Source organism: Lissotriton helveticus, chromosome 2_1 (genome assembly GCF_964261635.1).
Source record: "Lissotriton helveticus chromosome 2_1, aLisHel1.1, whole genome shotgun sequence".
NCBI lineage: Eukaryota > Metazoa > Chordata > Amphibia > Caudata > Salamandridae > Lissotriton > Lissotriton helveticus.
This window is the reverse complement of record NC_136059.1, coordinates 1,879,549,537-1,879,576,433: the sequence shown is the minus strand read 5'-3', so window position 1 is coordinate 1,879,576,433 and position 26,897 is coordinate 1,879,549,537. Positions and strand designations below refer to the sequence as shown.

The 26,897-nt window shown below is 47.3% G+C and overlaps 1 protein-coding gene across 8 annotated transcripts in view; it reads right to left on the bottom strand.

Moving 5' to 3' along the window:
• Positions 1-26,897, bottom strand: part of LOC144818922 (uncharacterized) — a 387,843-nt gene that overhangs the window by 37,029 nt on the left and 323,917 nt on the right. For all 8 annotated transcript variants that reach the window (XM_078676809.1, XM_078676803.1, XM_078676805.1 and 5 more), the window contains one exon: positions 23,880-24,091. In XM_078676809.1, coding sequence (XP_078532935.1) covers positions 23,880-24,091 — 212 coding nt within the window. The remainder of the gene's footprint in view (positions 1-23,879; positions 24,092-26,897) is intronic.

Sequence of the window (26,897 nt, the reverse complement as noted above, 5' to 3'; positions counted from 1 at the left end):
TGTGTAAAACAAAATTATAATCAGTATTATGTTATAGGGTGGCTCTAAAAAGAGCCCATGTTTTCATTGTGACTTTGTTGTAGCTACATGTAAGTGCCGATGCTGAGCTTTAGGTCGTTGAGAAAGACTTTGCTTCCCTGATCTGTAAAGTGCACTCCATCATTCCTGTAGATGCCCTCCATATCAAAGCGTAGATTGTTGTTATATCTGGAGCCCATCCTATGGTCGCTAAGATAAGCAGAGACCGCTTTATTGAAATTTTGTATAGCTTTCTCAATCTGCGTACAGAATTGATTTGACCACTTCCATTTCTGTCTGTGGCATATGTTAGAGTATACGAAGACAATTTGAGGTAAAAGCAACATCAGTTGTGCAAATGTGTCCTTCATTAGCATTTCCAGACCTACCCCAGTTAATGTGCCTTGGTCATTGCCACCACAGTGCCCAATCATGAGGTCAGGGGGTTGGAGATGCAAAGAGGTTTTAACCAAAGGCATCAATTGGTGCCACTTTAATCCTCTCTGTGCAATCCATTTAATGTCCACATTTTGCAAAGCTAGGTCTTTGTCAATACCTCTGCGTTCAGCATACCTATTGCATCAGAAAACATAGCTGTGCCCAACAATCAACACTGTAAGCATCTTGAAGGGATGTCTGAAAGTAATGAAAAGATGTCTGTAGCTGAGGTAGTCAGTTGGTAGAATGAGAGGTATGGAAAATGGTGGCCAAGATGCTGTCTTAAAAAAAGTAGAGAATTGATTGGCTGTTTAAGAACATTGTACATTCAAAAATTGGGTGCATGTTACTGTCTTTAAAAGGCATGTTTCTTATTGGTTAGTAAAAAATATTTGGAAGGTACATTAGATAGGATAAACTCATATTTTGGAAAGTCAACCACACCTGCTATTTGTATTTGCAACATTGTTTGCTGAACTTGAAAATATAGCGAACCTGTGAGTTCAGTTGAGTGGCCCATGAATTGTTACTATAGAAATTGGCATTAAGCAGAATTGGGGTGGGGTTGAAACTTAACTGTGGCATTAAAATGTGAATTTGAAATTTATATAAAAGTAATATGTTATTACAGTGAGATTTTCCAAGTCAATGTTATCTTTAGAAGTGGTATGTTTTTAAAAAATAGTGGTACATTTATTTGTAACATATTTTTTAACTCCCATATGGATTCGCTTCTATCGCTTTGCTGCACGGTGGAGTCGCAACTTCAAAAAATTCCAGAAGCAGTTTGGGTACTTTTAGAAGTCAGTTAATAAGGGTTGATATGTCTAACCAATAGAAATGTGTTTTAGAATTTAAAATAATCTGGGAAGCAATGTGATTTGTTACTTACATGTATATGTGTGGGGAAAGAGAGGGAAACTTTAACATTACTGGGTTTGCCTTGCTGAGAGCAGTGCATTACATTGATTGTGTGCAAAAGAAAATCCTTTCTGACTTTCTGATATTTCATATTCTACAAATCAATTTGGAAGGTGGGTTATACATTTGTGAGGTGTATTATGTGTTAGCTTTATTTTTAAAATAAAAAATTATTCATGAACTTAGTTTTATGAAATATATTAATAAATGTAGAGATGTTTATTATGGTTTGTTGTAATGTAGTTTAGCGTTGTTTGAAATAGATTTTTTATAGTATTATGTGTATGTTGGAATATGGATTTGGATTTGAATATGGATGTTACAGTTTACTTTTACCATTCATTGGGTAATGAGAATTTAATGAACTGATGGATTTTTATTTTCTAAACTGATGCTTCTTGATAACTCGTATTGTTTTTATATATTGATGAATGTAAGATTGCTAATGCTTTTACGATACTTGTTATCGAATAAAGCTATTTTTGATTGACTGACTGAATAAGGTACTTTGTTTTAGTGTGTGGATATGTATATTTGTAGTATACCGCATAATTTTAGCTGTTCCTTTAAATTTGGAGGTGGACTCTGTCTAATATTAAGGTGTGCATGGAGTTCTGTGCCATGTATGTTTCTACTTGTATATAACAATAACAATAAAAAAATAAGAAAAAATACTTTTGGGACATTATAGTAACAAATTAGCATTAAAAAAACTATGAGAGAGGCAAGATGGCGTCCGTATCGGACGCATAGGAGGATCGTTCTGTGCCCCTGCTTATGGCTATCGTTCAGCTAACCGTTAATGCATTGCCTACTCACCTACGCTAGAGTTCCTGACCTTCAGACCGGCAGCGCAAAGGCTTAGGCGGCGGATTTGGCGGCGACTCGTAAAGCTGGGCGCTTCCCGGTGCGGCTGACGAGCGAGTAAGTAGAAAGCTCTCTGGAGGCGGTGCTCAGCGTTTGATTAGCCGGGCTCGGAGTGATTAGCCTAGCGGTAGTCAGTGGAAGCTTAGACACTCGGCTACGGATTAGCTTTGTCTGCAGCTGGCGGCGTTGATACGAGACCGCTGCTTCAGAGGCTGTTTCAGAGGCTCGTATGAGGGAGAAAAGGAGCGAACAAGGGGCAAAAGCATTTGGGAGTATCAGAGTACAAGCGCTCAGACAAACTGATATAATGGCGGCTCATTGGTGGTGCTAGCATTCTGAGGCACACCGTAACAGGGAGCAGGGAGAGTTGCAGGGTGAGCTGCCGCTTTTACATAAACACTGATAAAATTGATAACGTTGATAGCGCTGACAAGTATGCCCCCAAAGGGAACACGTGGAAGACCCCGGGGTCAGGACAAAGTGATGGCGGACATAGAGAGTACTAATGTCAATATGGAGGCAAGAGATACCACAGGTAAGAGCTCTAGGAAAACGGTGAAAGATATTGGCTCTGGCGCTGCTTTGGAGTCTGCCCCAGTTAAACATAAAGATGGAACCGAGATAAAAATTCCGGCAATCTTCTCTGCTTCTAGCGAGAAGCGTAAAGGTAAACTGCCTCCTCCCACAATCAACGACCTTACACAAGTAGAAGCACCTGATACTTGCATGCCTTGTTCACAGACTATGGCTCCCTCTAGTATCCTGATGGTAGGGTCTGGTACCGATACTGGAGTGGGAGACAGTGAATTAAACCCAGACGGAGATGGTGGATGGGGGAGGATGCCGGCGCAGAAATTTAGGGAATGATGGTTATACTTGCAGCAGTAGAGATATCAAACTGTCAAGGCACCCTCTCACATGCCGCACCCGACATCAAACGGTGATGCCTGACACAGAGTCCGGTGATTTTGTTTCACTATCTGAACACTCCGATGCATCAGGAGACAAGTTGGAGTTAAGACATGCAACACAGATGAACCTTAATGAGTGAGCACAGCAGCTCAGTCCTCGAAGGCGCTGTGGGTCTCAATGAAGAGCAGTGTCATACTTTGCGGAACAAATTACACCTAAATGAAGGTAAAGTGGCAGATTTTCCGGAACATCTGCAGCCGCTAGGGCAAGAAGAGATTTCCTTATCTCTGGTCTATTAATCCAATATGTCTCATCGGGCTGAAACACGTGAAGAGAGCCAGAGAGTCCAGAACATATGCAAGAAGCTACAGAATTCTGTTCGGCGTATGTCTAAGTCACAGGCTGATTTTGTCTCTAGGGTCAGCGAAGCTGAAACACAGATTTCCAATTTAGAGGAAGAGCTGGCCCAGAAAAAATCCAAAACTGCTTCCATACAATCAGTCAAGGATGATCTGCAATGGAAGTTGGCCGATATTGAAAACCGTGCTCGTCGGAACAATTTGAGAGTGATCCAGATTCCAGAGGGGAAAAAAGGACAGGATCCACAGCGCTATATGGTTGAACTCTTTACGAAATCTTTTCCGGGACTGTCCAAGTGGGACTGGGACCATGAAATTGAGAGAGCGCATCGCTTTCCGTTTAAAAGGCATTTGGTGGTCGGTCCTGTAATTCCCAACGGGAAGAATGCCCGAGAGCTTTTTTAATTGCATTTAATAGCTTACTGGCACGAGAGGATATTTATCGTTTAGCACGGCCCAACAAAAAAAGATCTGAAGGGGATTTCGAGTTTATTGTGCAGCCAGATTTTTGTAGGCAAACAGTTGAACTTAGATGGCAGCTTTGCGAGATTTCAAGCTAAAAATGCTCAAGCATACTTGTTGAATCCAGCAAAATTGAAAGTAATCTTTAAGGACCGTACACATTTTTTTTCTAGCGAAAGTTCCGCTAATGAATTTTTTAAATCAATTTAAGGGGCCTGATGCTTGAGTGAAAACATAATATCGTGTTTGCTTTATAATGGTTAGCTGATCTTGGTTGTTATTTCTAATTTCTGTATTTTTGTGTTTTGATATAGCCATGAGTTAGGGCATAGGGGAGTACGATCACCTGCATCTACAGGACCATATTTTTTTCACTGGATCGAGTTTCTTCTTAACTTGCACACACATTTCTGTTTTTGGAAAGAAGGTAACCAATGATGAGAAGCGAGGTGTGCTGGCGAGTACCTGTCAGCTTTTCCCCCCTTGGTGTTGCAACCGTGAGGTGCATTTTTTCCTTTCCACACTTTTTCTAGTATATGGGTGGACGGTTGATGGTAGTTTTTAATGTGAATTGGGATACACAACAGTAAAATAACCATATGGTAATGGTAGTAATTGTGGATGAGGTTTGAAAAAAGAAAAAACCCTTTACACTGGAAATAGCAAAGTATTCTGTGTATCTAAGTAGGGACAGCCACTCATTGATTGAATAAATCCATGTTTCCTAAAGCCTTGTTCAGGGGGTGGGGGAGGGGTGGGTTGGACAGTTGGGGTGGGGGTGGGGTGGGGGGAGCCTTGAGGAGAGGGAAAAGGGTTAAAAAAATCACAGTATTTCAAGGAGACAATAAAACTAGATTTACCCGGCTGGTTTGCAAACCAAAATGCGATGAAGTTTTGGTCAATATGATGAAGCTAAATTTTTATTATGATGGCTAAAGGAGTTAAGATTTGTTCATTAAATGTTAGTGGTCTTAATAATTGGCACAAAAGTAATAGAATTGCTGCAGAGCTGCGCAGTTTTTCTCAGATTTGGTTTGTCTCCAAGAGACACATATTCCTTGGTCAAAACGTGTAATCTTAGAAACGCTAGGGTTTTCTTTAATAGTGGCTCCTCAGCAATCATCATTGATTAGGGGGGTAGTGATCCTTGCCAAACCTAATGTAGTTACTGTGGGCCGAAGCTTAGCTGATAAAGGAGGGAGATGGGCTATTGCGGAGTGTCTGATAGGGGAGAGTAAATATACCTTATGTACAATATATGGTTCCAACTTGGATGATGCTTCGGCTTTATTAGAACTTAATAATCAATCAATCAATCAATCAATCAAAAGCATTTATATGGCGCACTACTCACTCTGAGGGTCTCAAGGCGCTGGGGCAGGGGGGTCCGCTACTGCTCGAACAGCCAGGTTTTGAGTTGCTTCCTGAAGGTGAGGTGGTCCTGGGTCAGGCGGAGGTGGGTCGGGAGGGAGTTCCATGTCTTGGCGGCGAGGTAGGAGAAGGACCGTCCCCCTGTGGTGGCTCTTCGGATGCGGGGGACGGCAGCGAGGGCGTGGCCGGTCGATCGGAGCAGGCGTTTGGGAGCGTAGAAGTTGAGGCGACTGTTGAGGTAACCTGGGCCTTGGTTGTGTAGGGCTTTGTGTGCGTGGGTGAGGAGACGGAAGGTGATTCGCTTGTTGACCGGGAGCCAGTGCAGGTCTCTCAGGTGTCCAGAGATGTGGCTGCGACGGGGGATGTCCAGGATGAGTCGTGCTGAGGCGTTCTGGATCCGCTGGAGTCTCTTCTGGAGTTTGGCGGTGGTTCCGGCGTAGAGGGAGTTGCCGTAGTCCAGGCGGCTGGTGACGAGGGCCCGGGTGACCGTCTTCCTGGTCTCGGTGGGGATGCACCGGAAGATCTTACGTAGCATGCGCAGGGTGTTGAAGCACGACGAGGAGACGGCGTTGACTTGTCTGGTCATGGAGAGGGAGGAGTCCAGGATGAATCCCAGGTTGCGTGCGTGGTCTGTTGGTTTGGGTGCGCTGCCCAGGGTGGGGGGCCACCAGGAGTCGTCCCAGGCGGAGGGTGAGGTTCCCAGGATGAGGACTTCCGTCTTGTCCGAGTTCAGTTTCAGGCGACTGTTCTTCATCCATTCGGCTACCTCTTTCATCCCTTCGTGAAGGTTGGCTCTGGCGGTGGCGGGGTCGTTGGTGAGGGAGAGGATCAGCTGGGTGTCATCGGCGTAGGAGATGATGTTGAGGTTGTGCTGGCGTGCGATGGCTGCGAGGGGGCTCATGTAGACGTTGAAGAGGGTAGGGCTGAGCGAGGAGCCTTGGGGAACACCGCAGATGACTTCGGTGGCTTCAGATCTGAACGGTGGGAGGCGGACTCTCTGTGTCCTTCCGGCGAGGAAGGAGGTGATCCACTCCAGTGCCTTCTCCTGGATTCCGACGTTGCTGAGACGCTGTACTAGTGTACGGTGGCAGACAGTGTCGAAGGCCGCGGAGAGGTCTAGGAGGATGAGGGCTGCAGTTTCTCCATTGTCGAGCAGTGCTCGGATGTCATCGGTGGCTGCGATCAGGGCGGTCTCGGTGCTGTGGTTGGCCCGGAAGCCAGACTGCGAGAGGTCGAGGGATCCGTTCGTCTCGAGGAAGGCGGCCAGCTGCTTGTTGACGGTCTTCTCGATGACTTTTGCAGGGAACGGGAGCAGCGAGATGGGGCGGTAGTTTTTGAGGTCGGTGGGGTCGGCTGATGGCTTCTTGAGAAGAGCGCTGAGTTCGGCGTGTTTCCAGCTCTCCGGGAAGGTAGCGGTGTCGAAGGAGGTGTTGATGATGTCCCGCAGGTGGGGTGCGATGACAGTGTCGGCCTTGTTGAAGACGTGGTGGGGGCAGGAGTCGGTCGGAGATCCGGAGTGGATGGAGTTCATCGTGCGGACGGTGTCTTCGGTGCTGATCGGGGTCCAGGCGCGGAGGGTGGTGGTGGGGTGCGGTGGTTCGGTCATGGCGTGCGTTGGTTGAGTGCTGAAGCTGTTGTGTATGTCCGCGATCTTGTTGTGGAAGTAGGTGGCGAGGGAGTTGCAGAGGTCTTGCGAAGGGGTGATGTCGTTGTTTCCGGCGTTGGGGTTGGAGAGCTCTTTAACGATGTAGAAGAGTTCCTTGGTGTTGTGTGCGTTGTAGTCCAGTCGTTCCTTGAAGGCAGTTTTCTTGGTGGCACGGATGAGTTGGTGGTGTTTTCGGGTGGCGAGCTTGAGGGCAGTCATGTTGTCCGGTGTTGGGTCTCTGCGCCAGGTTCTCTCGAGCTCTCGGAAGTTCTTCTTGGAGCTCTTGAGTTCGTCGGTGAACCATGGGACTTTCTTGCTGCCGGGTCTGCTGGGCGGGGTCCTCAGGGGGGTGAGGTCGTCTGCGCAGTCGCTGATCCACTTGGTGAGGTTGGTGGCCTCTTGGCTGGGGTTCGTTGCGCTGGTGGGTCGGTTCTTGCTCAGGGAAGACGTGAGCTGGTCGGCTGTGATCTTGTTCCAGCTTCTGCGTGGGACCTGTTGTTGGTGGTGGTGGATCGTGGTCCTTTTGAAGCTGAAGTGGACGCAGCTGTGGTCTGTCCAGTGGAGTCCGGTGGCGTGGCTGAAGGTGATGTCCTTGCTGGATGAGAAGACGGGGTCGAGTGTGTGTCTGACGTAGTGGGTGGGGGTGGTCACCAGTTGCTTGAGTCCGAGGTTAGCGAGGTTGTCCAGCAGGGTGGCGGTGTTGCGGTCGTTGTTGTTCTCTAGGTGGAAGTTGAGGTCCCCGAGGAGGATGTAGTCAGCGGAGAGGAGGGCGTGAGGGCTGACGAAGTCGGCGATGTCCTCGCTGAATTGTGTGCGTGGTCCCGGGGGTCTGTAGATGAGGGTGCCTCTGAGGGTGGTCTTGGGGTTGATGTGGACCTGGAAGTGCAGGTGTTCGGCGGGTGCGAGGGAGTCGTCGGTGTCGGTCGTGATGCGAATCGTGTTCTTGTGGATGATGGCGATGCCTCCTCCGGTCTGGTTGATACGGTCCCTACGGATGATCTTGTAGCCCTCTGGGATGGCGATGGCGATGGCGGGCGCTGAAGAGGCGTTCATCCAGGTTTCCGTGAGGAAGGCGACGTCTGGTGAAGTTGTGTCGAGCAGGTTCCAGAGCTCGACGACGTGTCTGTGGACGGAGCGGGTGTTGAGCAGGAAGCATTTCAGGTGGCTGCTGCTGTTGCTCGTCTTGGTCTTGGTCGGTGCTGGAGAGGTGCAGGTCCGGATGCAGGTGAACTTGCAGGAGTGGCAGTCGAAGGGTCCGTGGGTGCGTCTCGGGGTGGCTCGGTAGCAGGCCGGGGATCTCCCGGTGTTGAGTGCGTAGAGTTCGGTGGCGTCGTAGGTCCTGCGGGTGGGCTGGTTTCTGCGGGGGCCAGGGGTCCTGGCGCTGGGCGCGGTCCAGGCGCGGACGGGCGCAGACGGGCTTACCTTTGGCGCACCTTCGGCGCTCAGTCGGTGCTCCCGCTGCGCGCGTCCGCTGCGCGGTCGCTCTGGGGGCGTCATAAGAAGGGAGCCGGGAGGGAGGGTCCGCTGGGAGGCGGGAGCTAGCTGACCAATCGGCGGGCATGGGGGCGGGGCCGCAGGCAGGCAGCGGCGGGAAAGCCGGAGCAGGCAGGCTGGGCGGGCGGCCCTGCGGCGGCGGCGGCTGGGGCGCGGATCGGCGTCGGCGCTATGCGGCAGAGGAGACAGGCAGCAGGAGGCTCAGGAGGCAGCAGGAGAGGTGAGGAGCGTGGGGGCGACCTGGGGGCGACCAGGCCGAGGGCGCAGTGGAACTAGCGATCTGGGGGACACCTCTCATAGTTTGTGGAGATATTAATATATCTTTATCCCTAAACGAATTGAAGAAGGGGCCCCGGTACTACAAAGGGCGTAAGCCAAAAGTGTTTAAAGCATTATATAATCTGGTAGCAGATTTTGGATTAGTTGATGCTTGGGGCCATTTAAACGCTGTAGATCTGGGATATACTTATTATTCTTTCCCTCACAAAAAGTTTGTGCGTTTAGACTATTTTTTCTTGTCGGGGCTTCAATGCAAACTTTGCCAAGAATTACATCCGATCACTCTCCAATTGTGCTTGGGGCTCCTGTTCTCGCTTTTTCACCTCCAACATTAAACTTTCTTTCGACCGGAAATTGTGTTCGAATGAAGACTTTCAGAGATATATGTTGGACTGTACTAAGGATTTCTTTTCAATTAATCGGTATTCGTCACAACCTGCAATTGTGTGGGATTTATTCAAAGCATACTTTAGAGGGGAGGTATTAAGTTTTGTGAGCTATCAGAATAGGAAGAGAAAGCTGGAGATGTTGAAGTTATATGCTAAGTAGAGGGATGCAGAAAATAAACTAATTATGGGGGTTACTGCGTGTATACACAATATACAAGAATTTGAGGAGGCTGTGGAGCTAGTGAGGTCCAAAATCATGGGAATTTGGAATATGGATAATTCCAGGAAATATCTGGTCCATAAAAAACAAATTCACGAATTTGGCGAATCGGTTGACTGGTGTTTGGCGCTTCGCCTATGTATGAAAGAATCTGGGCGACGTATTGCGGGGATGAGGGATAATGCTGGTGTACGGTGCCAGGACCCTAAAGGGATCTTAGTTATTTTCCAACAGTTTTATTCAGAATTATATACGCAGATGCTACCTCCCAGTAAACCCACTCTAGTTAGCAGGGATTGGCCCATTGCACAACTTGAGACTAGTGAAAGGGAGAGGTTAGAGGAACTGATCACTATGGAAGGGTTGGAAGCTGCTGTTTAGGGACTAGCATTGGGGAAAGCGGCTGGACACGACAAATTACCGGCAGAAATATATAAGTTACTTTTTGGGGTATTAAAGGAAGATATGTTATGCACATTTAGGGCTGCACAGAATGGACTGGCCCTTAAAACATGGGCAGGCCCCTAAAACATGGGCAGAAGCCACTTTTGTGGTTTTTGGGAAAAGAGGTAAAGATCCAGAACTGGCGGGCTCTTATAGGCCAATTTCATTAATGAACTGTGACAGCAAAATATAATGCAAAATGTTAGCTAACCGACTCTCTCAAGTTATTACTCCTTTAGTGTCCCAAAATCAACATGGTTTTATTCCTGAGCGCTGCACAGTAACACATGTTAATAAAGTGGTGACGCTGTTTGATATAGCACAGACGGAGAAGCGGGAGTTAGGCCTTATTTTATTGGATGCTGAAAAAGCGTTCGACCGTGTGGAGTGGGCTTACTTGTGGGAACTGTTGTCAATGATGGGGTTTGGTAGACAATTTATAAATGCCCTACAAGTTTTGTACACTGCACCGGTCGCTAGGATTGCTTCAATGGGCTTACTCTCTGAAGGGATACAAATCACTCGAGGCACAAGGCAGGGGTGCCCTTGTTCCCCATTATTGTTTGCGTTATTTATAAATCCATTTGTAGAACAACTAGGCAATAATTCTTTGATCAAGCCCTTCAAGGTCTATAATGTATCTTATTCAGTGTTTGCATACGCAGACGATATCGCTGTAACTACCTCTGACCCTGTTCTAGCGCTCCAAGAAATAGAGCGACTTGCAGATTCGTTTGGTCAGATTTCTGGCTATAAACTAAATGTCGCTAAGACACAGGTATTAATTACTGACCAAGTGACTATGCAAGATGCACGAGTGGTAAAGGAAGTGATGTATCTGGGTATTAAAATTAGATCATCTATGGAGGAATTGGTTAATGTTAATTGGAATTCGCTATTATGGAGTATTCAAGATTCATTAGATAAGTGGTCCAGAATGCAATTTACTTTGATTGGTAGAACCAATATTATTAAGATGGAGGTTTTACCTAAGGTGATGTATATTTTCCAAGCTGTTCCGTTGGATATTTCTATGACACAATTGCAGCACTTACAGTCTATCTGCTCCAAGTTGCTTTGGGCCCCGGGTAAACCCAGACGAGCCATGAAGTTTCTGATCTTACCTGTGGAGCGGGTGGGGCTCGCCATTCCTGACTTTGCCCTTTATTTTTATGCTTGTTTTTTGTTAAGAATGCGGATTTTATTAACAGGAGAAGATGTGGGCAATACTGCAGAGGCTCCGTCCTTTTTTCAGATTTTGTTGGGTCCTGAGGCACGTCAATGCTTCCTCAAACAAATTGATGGTAGCTATTACAAACGCACAAGGTTTAAGGTCCTTTTGTCTGCTTTTAACGTGTGGAAAAGAATACGAAAGTATTGTTTAGTGGAAAAATTGTCTCTGTATACCCCATTTAATGCAGTAAATATTCTTCCTCCTATATTTTGGGATACCACTGCTAAAGGGTGGAGGGCAAAGGGTGTTGTCCTACTTGCGGATTTCTTTTGTAACGATGGCTCCCTGATGTCTTATGAAGAATTATCCCTTATAATTGTATAATTTGCTTAAAAAACAATTCTTTTTATTTCTTCAGCTTAGAGACTTTATCATCCGGAAAAAAGTTAGGTCGGACGTTAGCTCAGTAGTCACTGCTGTCCAACAACAGGTTAAAATCGGGGCGGTCTATCAAATATTGTTATCCTGTAAAAAGGATGATCTTGATAAATTTAATAGCAAATGGGCTGTGACTCTGGGCATCGAGAACCTGAGTTTAAAGGATGCTATTATTATTTCTAGGGAGACTCTGCTGTCTGAGAACTTGAAAGCTCAATGTTTCAAAACCTTTTTCAGTTTATATTATACACCGGCACGTATGATAAAATGGGGAGTTGGGCAAGATGGAAAATGCTCTCGATGCCGGAGTGATAAGGCAGATATTCAGCAAATTTTTTTTGTGCTTGTTTGACAAATTATATTTGATGCATTGAGCAATTTATCTCTAGAGTAATAGGAGTTCCTACTATTATACCACCCGTCATGATGCTTTTGGCTATAGGACCGGAAGTTGGCAGGGGCACTACCCTATAAAAACACAGATATTTTATTTTTATTGCAATGACTGTTGCTCGACTTCGTATGGCTGCCGAGTGGCAACAGGTTGAACCTCCCTCCTTTGAACGATGGAGGACTAAGATGTATAATTTATTTTTGCTAGAGTTTAGTTTGTATTCGGTTAAAGGGATCAAGAAACGAAATATTGGTTTAGGCATTTGGGGGATGTTTTCTGATCATATGTTGGATTGAACGGATTTTGATTTTCTAACGCATGTATGTTTTTTTCAGTGAATATATATATATGTGTCTGTGTGTGTGTATATATTTATTTATACACATGTGTGTGTGTGTGTGTGTGCGTGCATGTGTGTGTGTGCGTGTGTGTGTGTGTGTGTGTGTGTATATATATATTTTGCATGGCATGGCATGAATTATAGCTACTTTAGGGCATGAGTCATAGCTGCTTGAGATAACTATGGCTGGTAAATTTCAGTGGTTTCTTAAGTTTAAAGTGTTACATTGTCACTGAAATTTTCACCTAATTATAACGTCACATTAACTTTTGTTTTTTTTCCCAGTAAATAAATATTTATTTCTTCCCATTACTTAAAGGTCACTTGCAGACCTGTACATCAAAGGTCAACATGACAAGCGTGACAGTCAGTCAGATGTTGTTTTCATCACTGTAACCCCTGCCCGATGGCTTTCTATCAGGATTGGCTTACCAAATGGTGTAGCCATCAATAACGAGTTGTTGACAAAGATGCCTTATTTTGCACTACTAACAAACGGGAACACAGAGGTGGGCAAACAGAATCTTTATCAAGTATTAATGAAAGCACCATCTACCTCTAAATGCGGCCGTTAGCATTCTTTGCTTCTCTCCCATTGGTGATTAGTTTGGCCCCCTCTAAGCCCACAGTAACGCATGCCTTTGAAGGGTCTGTCACTGAAATATCAGGGGCCGTATTACAGATGGTATCACGGGGGCACAACAGGCATTTGCGCCTGATTTGTGCACCTTGGGGCTCTTTGGTATTATAGAAGGGGGGCGCAACTGCTTGTGCGTCCCCATTTATAATACCGAAAGTGCTGGCGCCCTTAAAACGCTAGCGCTAACAACAGAGGGCGTTCCCTAATTTGCCTAGAGGTGTGCCCTGTACAAATGAGGGAATTCCTTTGAATCTGCACCTGCGCCATATTACAGACAGGGGTGCAGAGTCATAGAAGCCCTCAGGAGGCGCACTGACAATGCGCCATTGAAAAGTGAGCCTCCGAGGAGGAGCTTCGCGCGCATACGAGATGGCCGCGTGAGCACAGGGCTCCCGAGACCCTCGCCGCCTCCCGCATCTATCCTGAATAATATCCTGATTTCAAAGATGGGGTATTGAAGACGCAGCCCAGCTGATGTACCAGCTGCTTTCAGGAATTGATTTGGACTTCGGGTTCCTGAGCTACGCCATCCTGCACTTTTGTGGCCTACCCCGTGGAGTCACCTGGGCCTTGAGTCGCGGCTGTACCCGGGCTGTAATTCCACAACACCGACTAAAGGGGTCCAGATCACGGCCCGACTTAACTTTCGTTTTTGTTTTTGCTGCCTGGCGTCCCTCCTCACCGAGACAGACACTGGGCGCGGCTGGCTCCCGTGCTCATCACCTGGGCCTGGGGCCAGCGAGAGCGTGGCTGTGGACTCATATTGGCTCTTATCTGCCTTTGGTGATCCCGTGGTTGAACTCTGAGGAGCCATTTGGACCAGATCTCAAGCGCCCCTCCGAGGCACCCAGCCCGCCATGACAGTCAAGCCCGAGGGAGACAAACGGAAAGTCAAGACCACCTTCCGAGGTGGTGCAACCCAGACGAATGTTATGGACCGTTACACTCATCCTAAAGGATCCCCCGGTGGCACACCGAAGGTCCGGGAAGAGGTGACTGATGACCCTACTGTGTCGGCGGATCTAACGTTGCAAGATGTCATGGGCGCCATTGCTGGCATCAAGACATCGATCGGCCAGCAATACGAGGCCCTGGCCCTGAAGCTAGACACAGTGGCCATCGACGTTAATCTTATCAGAACGGATTTGGCGAAGACAAACGAGGAGGTCAAATCTCTAGATTTGAAGACCTTCAGCCTCACGACTGACATGTCTGACTTGCAAACGGAAGTACGCAGCTTGAGATCTGCCAACGATTTCTTTGCTCGTCGTCTGGAGGATTTTGAGGGCCGTGCAAGATGCAATAACGTGCGTATTATTGGGGTCCCGGAGAACTCTGGATCACTGTCCACTGATCTTCGTGTCGAAGACCTTATCCTCAATCACCTCACACCCAAGGGACTGAGTAAATTCTTTGCAGTGGAACGCGCACACAGAGTGCCGGGAGGACAAGCGAAGTCAGGTTTCCCCCCGCGGCCGATCATCGCCAGAATTTTTTACTTCAGAGACCGGCACGCCATTTTGCAGGCTGCGCAGACAAGTGGTACTACACAGTTCGAAAACACCACGGTGAACTTTTATCCGGATTTTTCCCAGTCCGTCCAGAAGCAAAGAATGGGATTTCAGGGGGTGAAAAGGCGTCTCAGGGATATGGACTTGAAGTATGCGATGCTGTTCCCAGCCCGGCTGCGTGTGGAATATGAGGAGCGGACACTCTTTTTTGATCGCCCGGAGGGAGTGAGTGACTGGCTAGATACGTTGCCTGCCCGTCGCGATCGCAGGAACTAAACAGGTGGTGCTGAAGGGGGCCTATTGGAACAAGATTGAACAATGGCGCCCGAGTCCCGAACAATGAACACAATAGACAACTGTGGCTTGCTGACTTCTCTGATCGTCTGCTTTTAAGTGCATCCCCGGAGGCGGCGGGGAAAGAGGGACCCTTTCCTCATCTGGGTTTCTTTGCGTAGATTAGTTTTTTTGCTAGGGCGACAGGCACACTGCAAGTTGGGGTGGCTTTTGAGTCTATGCAGGGGTGCAGGGTGGGGGGAGTTGTGCTGGGCATTGTTGGGGGGAGGGGGAAGTATGTTGGGAGTGTTTCATTTTCCTTCTTCTTCAAGGCAACGAACTGTTACGACTTCGGACTTTGGTGTGGTGCTCGTTATGAGATGGGAGATCATCGTGGGTTCGGATGGGGGTAGGGGGTTGAAGCTACTGTGCTGGAATGTGAATGGGTTGGGAGACTGGATAAAGAGGGGGGTGGTCTTGCAGATGTTGCGACGCCTTTCCCCTGATGTCGCGCTGCTACAAGAGACTCATTTGATTGGAAATGCTTGCTACGCTCTGAACAGGCGGGGATATCGTCTCGCTGCTCATTCTGGGTTCACTTCTAGTTCTAGAGGGGTGGGTATCTTGTTCAGGACCTCTCTTCCCCTGGATATCGATGACATAGTTCTGGACGCCAGGGGGCGATATGTTGCACTCACAGGCAGGTGGGAGGGGAAGACTATCTCACTGATATCGGTGTACGTCCCACCTGGCTTACAAACCACTACATTTGCAGACTTGGGATGAGTTGTTTTGGGTCTCCCAGAAGGTGTCCTGATACTGGGTGGTGACTTTAATTCAGTTGTCTCCGGAAGGGAGGATCGCTATCCCCCCAGAGACCTCACGAGTGCACAATCTTGGTTGGGTTAATTTTTAGAAGCGTTGGGGCTCGTGGATTGTTGGAGGTTGATGCATCCAGAACAGGCACAGTACACTTTCCACTCAGGCGCTCATGGTAGTCTTTCTAGACTGGATTATATCCTGATACCGGCGGCCCAGTCTTCGTCAATTGGGCAGATTAGACATCTAGCTCGGGGTATATCCGACCACTCCCCTCTATGGTTTCAGTTAAATATGAATATAGGCGCTGAAGGGAGGGTGGCCCCGATTAATCCATGGTATCTTCACAACCCCAAAACCCACACTGAACTGATTAGGTCATTGGATCTGTATTTTGCTGAGAACGTGGGGTCTGTGTCTTCGCCTGTCTCACTGTGGGAAGCGTTTAAGACAGTCATCCGGGGACAAGCATTGTCGTTAATTGGGTGTGCTAAGAAAAGTAGAAATGAGGCAGTTGTCCGTCTAGAGACTGAAATTACTGAGTTGGAGAGTGCATTGGAGCGGAATGTTACCCGAGACACGCTTCACGTCCTCAGTCTCAAGCAACTCGAATATAAGAATTTGGTTACCGACGCAGCTAAGATGATGAGTAGGGAACAGCAGGGACGACTGTATGATGTGGGAGATAAGGCAGGGAAATTGATTGCTTGGCTGGATAGAAAGGAGAGGGCGAGCCGTGTGATTCCAGTGATTGAGAGACCTGATGGTGTGCGAGTGACTGACCCGGTTGACATTGTTGAATGTTTTGCTGATTATTTCCGAGAAGTTTATACTCCGGTATCTGACAGGCCCGAGGAGGATTCTCATTTGTTGCTAAGGGATATCGCGTTGCCTTGTTTGTCTGAGTCCGATAGGGACTGGTTGGATGCTGCACCCTCAGTTGACGAGGTAGCTCTCGCAGTGCGCTCTATTCGTTCCGGAAAGGCTCTGGGCCCTAATGGTCTTCCCATCGAACTGTATAGGCTGTGCCCTGACACGCTAGCGCCATATCTCCGAGATATGTTTTTGGCAGCGCGGGAAACTGGCTCCCTTCCTCGTGATCAGCTTCTTGCGACCATTGTGGTGATCCACAAGGAGGGGAAGCCACGGGACCGCTGTGCGTCCTACAGGCCTATCTCACTCCTTAATGCTGAGCCCAAGATTCTTGCAAAGCTTCTCGCAAACCGCCTGATAAAAGTGGTCAGTGAGCTGATCCACCCGGATCAGTCGGGCTTTATCCCAAATCGTTATACTGCATTGAATTTGCGGCGCTTGCATGGTGTTCTCGCGAGGGCAACGTCACTGTGTGAACCGGCCATCTTGGCGTCCCTGGATGCCACGATGGCCTTTGATACAATCGAATGGCCGTATCTTTGGGCTGCACTTGCGAAGTTTGGTTTTGGCACTGGCTTTATTAGTTGGGTAAAACTTCTGTATGAGACACCACTAGCACAGGTTGTGGTAAATGTCCGGGTCTCTGGGCCCTTTGTTCTTGGGAGAGGCACACGGCAGGGTTGTCCACTGTCTCCGCTTCTCTTTACCCTCACTTTGGAACCTCTCGCTGCCTGGCTACGGTGGGAGCCCTCGATGAGAGGTATACACTGGACTCCGAGCTTTGAGGACCGCATATCGCTATATGCGGACGATATTTTGCTGTACCTCACGTCGCCTCAAAAATCGCTAAATGTATTGTTCGACGTGCTTAACTCGTTCCGGAAAAACTCAGGCCTTGTCATTAACTGGACCAAGTCCCATATATACGTGCTCGCTGGTGGCGTCCCCCTCCTGCCGCGTGGATGTCCTATCCAGGTGTCGCAGTCTGGTTTTAAATATCTGGGAGTATTTATCTCATTGGACCCTGCGGTCCGCTACGAGCGTAATCTACTTCCTCCGCTTCAACGTTTACGATCGGACGTAGTGAGCTGGCGTAAATTACCGCTGTCTCCACAAGGGCGAACGGCTCTTTTTAAAATGACAAGGTTTTTATATGCACTCCAGAATACTTTTGATGGGATTCCGTCGAGGTACTTCCGAGAGGTAGAATCTTTACAGAGGCAATTGATATGGGGCGGGCATTCGCGTATCGCTCTTCCAAAGTTAACGCTTCCCTGGTATGACGGCGGTATAGCACTTTCGGATATCAGGTGGTATTATTGGGATTCCCAGCTTGCTGCAATTAACCACGGGATGTATGGCCCGGCGTTGAATCCAGCGTTTGAAATGGATAGATGGCTGTTACCCGGGGGAGACTACAACAGGGCGCTCTATTCTGGATCCTCTCGCTTGCAACTTTCGGGTCCCACCGAGATAGCCGTACGAGTGTAGCATAGTGCAACCGCGGCTATGGGCTGGAGGGATCGATTGACCCGCGCGACTCCGCTTTATGCTTCTGCGAAACTGGGTTGCCTGTGGAGAACGAAAGGATTCGAGAAATGGGATATGATTGGCATCAGTAAAGTGTGTGATCTCTGGGTTAAAGGCAGGGTAAAGACTTTCTCAGAACTACAGGCGGAATATCAGCTGGGTGATAGGGAATTATTCCGCTATGCTCAAGTACGCCACGCATTGAATTCGGTTTTCCCCGTGGGTAGTGACGTTCCGGAATCCTCCCCCCTCGAAGATCGTATATTAGATGGTCACGTGCCGGATAGCACTATTTCTTTGATTTATAAAAAGATGATCAATGATCGCTCGAGCTCGCTCGAACACCTCAGGGCGACCTGGATTGCGGATGGTATTGAATTGGACGACGAGGACTGGCAATCTGCGATCTCCTCTCCCAGGGAGGTCGCAATCCCGGCCCGCCTCCGCCTGGTCCAGCTTAAGATCCTCCATCGGATTTATGTTACCGGCCCCCGCCTGATCCATATGGGCTATTCGACGGATGGCTTATGTAGGCGTGGTTGTGGTCTGCTTGGTACCTTTCTCCACATAATTTGGGAAGGTCCTGAGATGGTGCTTTTCTGGAACCGTATACATGAGGTGATGAATGAAGTAACAGGTGTTGTGATGTTGCCAGAGGCTCGACGATGTTTGTTGAATGTGTGGGGGTCAAATGACTATGATGTGTCGCAGCTACGATGGACGACCCTTGGTAATATGATTGCTAAGAGAGACATTGCACAGCTATGGGGGTCTCAGAGGCCCCCCACAGTGACCTCCTGGAAAGAGAATATGGACTGGTGCATGTTTAGAGAGAAGACTGTGTATGTGGCGAGAGGCAGACCCAGAAAATGGGGGGAAATTTGGAATCAATGGAACTCGTACCGGGGAGATATATGTACGCCCCCTTTCACAGAGATCTCTAGCCCCCCTGCAGTCTCCCTGACCCGACATTCCTGCCGTAGTGTAGCGTGTTTTGTTCTTGATTTTGCATTTCCTGCTTCCGGCCCCCTCACCTGTATACAACAACTCCTGTATCATACTACTGTGTATCTCCCGTCCTCCTTGAGCACTCGCCCGATTGATGTACTACTGTTATATTGCCTTGTTTGTTTTTCTATGTTTTTATTATAATAAAAAAGTTACAACAAAAAAAATAAAAGTGAGCCTCCTGACAGCAGCCCTCTGCAGGGGGCCCAGACATCCCCTTGCAGGTGGGTGAAGTCACAACCTGCACCCGCTTGCAAGAGGATCTCTAAACCCCTTAATTGCTGCATGCACTGTGAAAACACGGAGTGGCTGCTCCCAGTTTTCACATGAATGCGCTGCCCCCAGGGCAGGGCAAGGTCACGGCTGCCCTAGGGGGCAGCGCATACACCATAATGGGGTACATTATCACCATTTGCATTTGGCGCACCTTTTTACCCCAGGTAATCATATTCTTGGGGCAGAGCTAACCAGGATATGTAAGAACAGCCAGGAGTGTGAGCAAATCGTTTTACCTCCCTATGCCTTTAATTGTGTATGTGTAATTGTTAGACCTGGCATCTTTAGAGTGGTTTCCCCTGACTTTTTGCCTCTACCACCTGTATTTTTGACGCTGTGCTGGATTTCGTTTTTGCTGGTTTAGATGCTTTGGGCACTTTGCCACTGGTGATCAGTGTCAAAGTGCAAGTGCTCCCTTGGTAAATTGTTATTGTGATTGGTTATCCATGATTGGCATATTTGTTTTATCAGTAGGTCCCTAGTAAAGTGCACTAAGTGTGCCAGGGCTGGTGATTCAAATGCTACTAGTGGGCCTGCAGCACTGATTGTGCCACCCACAGGAGTAGCCCCAGAATGGTGTCTCAGGCCTGCCACCGCAGTGCCTGTGTGCAGTTGCTAACTGCCATGCTGATCTGACCAGTGTCCACACTGGCCAGGCCTAACCGTTCCCTTTCTGTACACATTGGACACCCCTATGGAAGGCCCTAGGTACCCCCCTGGGCAGGGTGCAGTGTATGTGAAAGGTAGAGCATGTACTAGTGTGGGTGACATGCTCTGGTAGTGAATTACAGCCATTTCCGTTTTTCACTATGGAAAGGCTATCTTGCCCATAGGCTATAATGGGAAATGCTGTGTATAATGTTTACCTGCATATCTTCCCATAGGAGCAAGATAGAAAATTAAAGTCTGGTATCCCTGAACTCAGAATTTGATAACACATATTTTAGGAAGGATGGTTTTTAAATCCTGCGTTTGAAAACAGCACTTTTAGAAAGTGGCTGTTTTCTTGTCCGATCTTTCTGTGTGCCTTGGCCTGTTTGTGAATTGACTGTCTGGTTTGTGAGTGACAGGGGTTGGGGTGGCTCCCAGAGGCAGAGTGAGTCATCCCTAGGCTGAATAGCTCCATCTGCATCTTGAGTGCTGGGAGGGGATAGCACCTGGGCCTGAATAGGGCTGTGCCTGCCTTCCACAATGCTGGCTCCACCTCTTGCTGGGCGGCTGACAATACTGCTCCTCTCTCTCAAAGGAAAGAAGAAGTCAAGTAAACAAAGTTCTCCAGGACTGACCAGAACTGGTTCTGACTAGGCCAAGGCCTCCCTGCCCTCAGAGAACAAAGGGAATATTGGTATAATAAGGGCTACCCAGACTTCAGAAAATTAGATCTTCCTGGAATCAAGAAGGAACCTCTGCCAAGGAGAAACCTGGAAGACTGAAGAGGAAGGCCTGTCCTGCTGTGTGTTTGTGGGCTGACCTGCAGTTGCTTTGCTGCCAAGGAGAGTGGAAGGACTTTGCTGTTGCTGTGTCCCCTTGCTTGAAGAGATCTCCAAGGGCCTGAGAAGAGCTGGCCTCCTGTTAAGAAGTACCAAGAACAAAAGGACTTCACCCCAGCTTCCCCCTGAACTCTGCTGTGTGAGTACTGCCCTTCCTAGAGTGATTGATCCATTTGTGGGGCCTCTGGAAGTTGTTGCCTTCTGTTTGGGGAGCTGGAAAAGAAGAAGAACAGAAGATCTACAATTTGCACGCATCACTCGCTTGCGGAGAGCATCGTCAACAGTGCGAGAGAATTCCCCTTGCCGCGAAGATCGTTGCAGCGCCTGTTGCCACTGCAAGACCCGACGCATCGTTCGCCTGCAGAGCGCATCGCCCCGGTGCGTGAAGATTGCTGTCGCTGCGAGTATCATCGCAAAGCCTGTCCTCGCTGTGAGAAACCGTTGCATCACTTGCTTGCGGATCGCATCCCGTCGTTGCGAACATCGTCGCAGAGCCAACGCATTGAGGGGCCGGGAGAGGAGAAGATCAATGCTGCGCCGCACCGGAGATCGTCGCCGTCCCAAAGATTGTCGCATCATGCCTGTGCGAGATGCTTTCTAACGAACCTGCGCACCAGAATTCATAAAAGGTATCGCATCCCTCCCCATAAAGACCGGATTCGTCGCAACACGCCCGCTGCGTGCAGCAGGATTGTCACATCGCCTCCCCAGGGTCTCAAGAGTGACGCATTGCTTGTTTTTCAACGTTGCAGCTTCCACTTGGAAGTTTTGTTGCATCTGCAGGTACTTGGGCTAAAAGTGACGCAACTGTGGATTATTTTGACGCAAACCCTAGAACTCTTTTAAACTCATATTCTTGAACTGTGTATGTTGGATTTTTGTCGTATTGGTCTTGTGTAGTTTAGATTAAATACTTTATTCTTCTAAACTGGTGTGAAGTCCATTTGTGGTGTTTTCACTGTGTTACTGGTGAGTGTTGGTACAAATACTTTACACATTTCCTTTGATAAGCCTGTCTGCTCGTGCCAAGCTACCAAGGGGGTGAGCAGGGGTTATTTAAAGAGTGTATCCCCCATTACCCTGACTAGAAGCAAGAGTCCCTATTTGGACATTGGTACCTACATCTGCCAGCTAGAGACCCCCAGATCTAACAGTAATTTACATGTGTGCTAATACGTACATGTGTGGAATTGACATATATAAAACATGCATCGGCAAAACCAATTAGTCTGGCATTGACTGCCAGCTTTTGGCCTTTTAAATGACTGTTTTGTCATGGCTTTTGTAGCAATCCTTTACTGGCGGTGCTATAGGCCCCTTACCAATATTTTGAAAAATTGCTTAAAGGCAAAAAAAAAGAATTTGTTCTCAAAAAGCACTCATTCCATAGCAGCTATGCCTTGTTTCTTTAGATGATAAATGGAATGTGGTGCACATGAGCCTGACAGACAACCTAATTTTGAGTGCGACACTGAGAGTGAGAATTGTACCATCAGATACCCTCTACCAGTCCGTGAGTGCCACAGCTATAGCTAATATCCCTCTCTTTACTGGGAATGACAGCATTGCCCATCAGCTTAGGACAATGTGCCTAGTCTGTGGACTGACCACTGACCAAACAATAATCATTATTGGTATCCATTTTATTTCTCAGTAGAAGTGGTGTTTAGAAAGTTGCTTTGTTTGTGGCTAGTCTTGGTAGAATCAATCAGTGTGTAGTTCACAATTTTTGTTAGTGGAAGGCTGAATTTAAACAGCAACAAATACACTTTCCAGGTAATTCTACACAAATTCTGACAGAGATTAAAATGTAGAATGAATTTATTCAAACAGCTCTTATCAGAATTCCATACATTTGGTTGAATTATTTTGGCCTTGAGTTCTACATTCTCTATTGACAGTGCTTAACTTGTAAAAGAATGAGAAGCAGATTTATGAAAAACTCATGCAGTGCATGCAGCAAGTCACTTTGCTGTGCTGAACTGCATCACAGGGAAAGGGCAGGAATGTGCCATATTTCAGGCAGTACTGTGCATTACTGCCTTTTCCCTGCGCTGGCGCCCTTTTGGCAACCTAGCGCCAATGCAGACATTCTTTCACCATGGTGCATGGGTGCCTGTGTTGCATGCAGGATTGATTTTGTGCAGGAACCGTCCATCTTTTTGAAATTTTCATATAAACCCAATAGTATTCCTAGGAGCCTCCCACATCACCAATTCTATAGAGTTCCTACATCCACAGACATTTTTGCATCTGGAAATATAGACGTGCACCTTTCTGCATGTACAAATGCCATAGTAAAGTGCATTTGTGCTTTTGAACGTTTTTTTTTCATTTCTCCCCTTTCTTTCCCTGCACCCCTCCAATTTTGTAGCTATCCCGCTTTCCCATCCTGAAAAAGGATTTACTTCCAACCTTGATGGGAATAAGTGTTCCCAAAAAAGGATTTACTCCTAATCTTCACAGGAATAAATGTAAGACTGTGCTCAGTGGTGTAAAACTACATGCTAAAGGTTTGCGCTGACCAGCATTGTTGCCCCCACTCTTGAGCACCCACATATCCATTTTATGGTCAGGTGCATGGCTCAAGAGCCTCAAGTGCTGGTACAAAATTCCAACAGATAAATTCATTTCTGCCTCAATTTGTGTTTGGAAATGAAAGCCCTTACTGTCCCTATTTCCAATTAAATGTCCTTACAATATTCCATAGAAACATGGTCTTCCTACACAAAAAAAAGTTAATAAGATTAATTTATTCTGGTAAACCCTGGTCTAAAATGCTTCTTCAAGGAAATCACCCTCGTACATTCACTACTAAGTATGATCAACCAACATCCTCCCTCTCTACAGTCTCTTCCGTGATTGCTGGGAAGCTTACGAAGCGGTGGCCTTTCAGTGCCCGACGTATTGGGCTGCTCCAGCTCTCTAACCCAAACTTTTTGGAAACTCACCGAACTGGGGGGCATATTATCAAGCACGGAGTTAAAATTATCGCTGCTTTAGCGGCAGAAAACTGCTGCTAAAGCGGCGATAATGGGCTTGATAATATGCCCTTGAGAATTCCAATAGAAGCCCATGTTGACACCAGAACATGAGCTTCCATTGGAATTCTTAAGGGCATGTTAGCAAGCCCATTATTGCCGCTTTAGCGGCAGCTTTCTGCTGCTACAGCGGCGATAATTTTAATGCCGTTTCTTGATAATATGCCCCTAACATAGTATGAAAAAAGGTCACTTGCTGAGCACTGATTTAAAGTTGGTCATCGCTAAGAATGGTTGTGGTGTGGTTAGTTACCTCTCCAGCAGTGTCTTCAGATTTTCAATTTCCGTGGCTTTGACTTGATTGCTTCGCTGCAGATCTTCCACCATTTTTTCCAGCCGGGACTCGGACTTGTTCAAGTGTCTCAGGGCCTTTAGCACCTCATCAATTTCCTCCTTCAGAAAGTAATTTTCTAGAAAAGACTGTTCAAATGCATCAAACAGCCGCTCTTGAGAATTAACTCGTCTCTGCAAGAAATAGGAAGCTTGGAATAATTGAATTATAACAAAAACCATTTATTTCCTATTTTTCTAATGGTGGGAGCTTCGTGTGTATACCGAAGAACAACTGTCGTAGGGCACAACATAAACGAGATGACACAGCCAGCAGTGATGTCCAGTAGCGGCCAGCACAGGTAAGAGCAGTGGGGCCGGATGGGGGTCGGGGTAGTCAACATATGACGGGATAAGTTCAATTAACATTTTTTTTTATTATTGCACTCGCTGCACTGCCAAATCGACAATGCTGCAAGCGCAAGGTAAGTGCTTTTATTTTTTATTTTTATTTAACTTTGCCCGTCATATATCGATTTCGCAGAACCCCCACCCTGCCCCCGTCCCGCCTGCCACACCGCTCTTATTTGTGGCAGCCACCTCTGGAGATGTCACAAGATATGTGGCACTGTGAAGAAGTTTCAGAACAAATGTGGGCAAAGGATACACTTTTTTTGCCACAACACAAATAGATGTATTCACTAACGTTTTGGGTGGACGCTTGCATGGAGCAACTTAATGCAAAGTGTAGCATCAATTTACCATCCATTACAAAAGCGCCCTCAAGTGCGCACAAAAACCATGGCAAAAATTTAACTAAGTCGTTGATTCATTGAAAAAACATGGGTGGTATGGGCTAGAGGCTTGGTAGCAACTGCCCGCCTCTCACAAATCATTGTGGGGCCAGACACTTTGGCCCAGTCCTACTAAGGGCTTTTGTTGCCCTTGGCAACGCAACCCCTTGAGTCAGATTTACTAAGCCACACAAAGACACCTTGCATAGCTATGTGGGGTTCAGTAAATCTAGGGTAACTGCTTTGGGTAGGCGTTCAGTGAGTGGCGTGTGGTCGTTCCCACACATTCACCCAAGGATTTTGGTGCAATCCCAGATTTACTAAGAATAATAAACCTGGGAATGTATTAAAATGCTATGCCATCCGAACAGAGGCTTCACAAGGAGAAATATATTCATTTATCCTTGTTATTTCCTCTTTGTATGTTAGGTACATTCTCTGAGGATTGTCTCTGTGCAGGAAGATGCCCCTTCCTGCACAAAAACAATCCTACCTGTAATGCAGGCACCCTTGCACCATGCACAAGGGTGCCTGTGTTAGCGCTAGGCAGCACTCAGTGCACCAGCACAGAGAGAGAGCAAGAATGCACCATATCTTAATGAATATAGCACATTCCTGCTCTCCCCATTTGACGCAGCGCAGCAAGTTGTCTTTCTGCATTAGGTTGTGCCGAATGTTATAAAATCTGGGACTTCCTGTTTAAAACACCCAGCCCTTATTCCACAGGGCCTTTCTCACTAACAAAACACAGGTATTCTATCAGGTAGGAGACAAAGGCTGCAACCTGGTGACCAAGAGCCTTGGGCTGTTTCCTGGCCCTCACTAAGAACATTTGGGGGCAGGAGAGAGGCTTTCCTAAGGTATTAGCATACCTGTAGTTAGGTGCAAATGAGGACAGTCCCTGGTCACCAGTCCTCTTGTTAATTTTATAGTTGTGGCCAGTGCTTAATTTGTAAAATAAAGTGTGTCGGTGCCCAAAAGAGCAGCTCAGAAGCCCGCCCAGCGCTATTAGATGTCAGCATGCCAAATACTGAGAAGCTGTTAGTGCTGAATGCACCACAGGCCTCGTTAATCCACTACTAGACACTCTCTGCCCCTTTAGCTCATTCTTGCAGTTTCCTGCTTTCTCCCTTGGGGATGGTTTTCCTTCTTACTCTTCTTCCTGTGTGTGATTTTCCCTCTTGTGCTGCTGGGAAATGTCTGATGAGGAAAAATAAGTTTAGGTGCACAAAAATGATTGTCACTTGCAAATACTGACTCAAATTAAGTACTGATTATGGCCCAAATTCATGTACCATGTGCATCTACTCTAAATAATGGTCTTCCTTAAGGATATGAGTAACATTCCATCTCACATGTAATAACTGCACTTTTGCAGTACTCACAAAATAAGGCTGAATTGCTCTGAAGGGGACCAGGGCCGGCCTAAGGCATGTGCAAACTGTGCACCTGCACAGGGCCGCCAAACCCCAGGGGCCGCCACGCCAATATATATCCTTAGATACATATTTGCGTGGCGGCCCCTGGCAGGGATTTGGCGCCCTCGGGCCCCCTACCTACACTCCCTGCTCAGGGCCTCCGTGAGCCTAGAGCCGGCCCTGAGGGGACACTTTGGGCCTCATTACAAGTGCCCTCCAGCTACATCCACTCAGGACGCACGCCAGGAGTTAACATCACAAATGTTCCACTACCTCTGCAGGGTAGGGGTAGAGTTGGCACGTATTCTACGAGGAAGCATGAGGGTCCACTGATAAATGGGGGGTTAAAGTGTAATTCAGTAATTCCAGGCACAATAAACCTGGTAATTCCCCATTCCTCTGATCTGTTTCTCCCAGAATTTTCTTCTTCTTTGAACGGCCGAAAGCTCTGGGGGAAACTTGCCAGGTCTGCAGAGTTTTCACAGACCTCATAATTCCCATGTACCCAGTTGATGTCCATCTGAATTAAGAGCCACTCGTAATGAGGGACTAAGCAGGACGACATCATTGAAGCAAACAACCAGCCAAGAAATAATATAAAATGCAGTTGGATTCTGACTATTTCTTTCAGTTCGATTTGTATATTCCAATGCAAAACGTTGTAAGTAGGACATACAATGATATATTTATTTAGAATTTTCCGCCATAGTCTTCATTTTTATTAGAAATGTTACTTACAGATGTTCCTAATGGCCAAATCAAGGGTATTGATTTTGTTCAGCTCAGAAG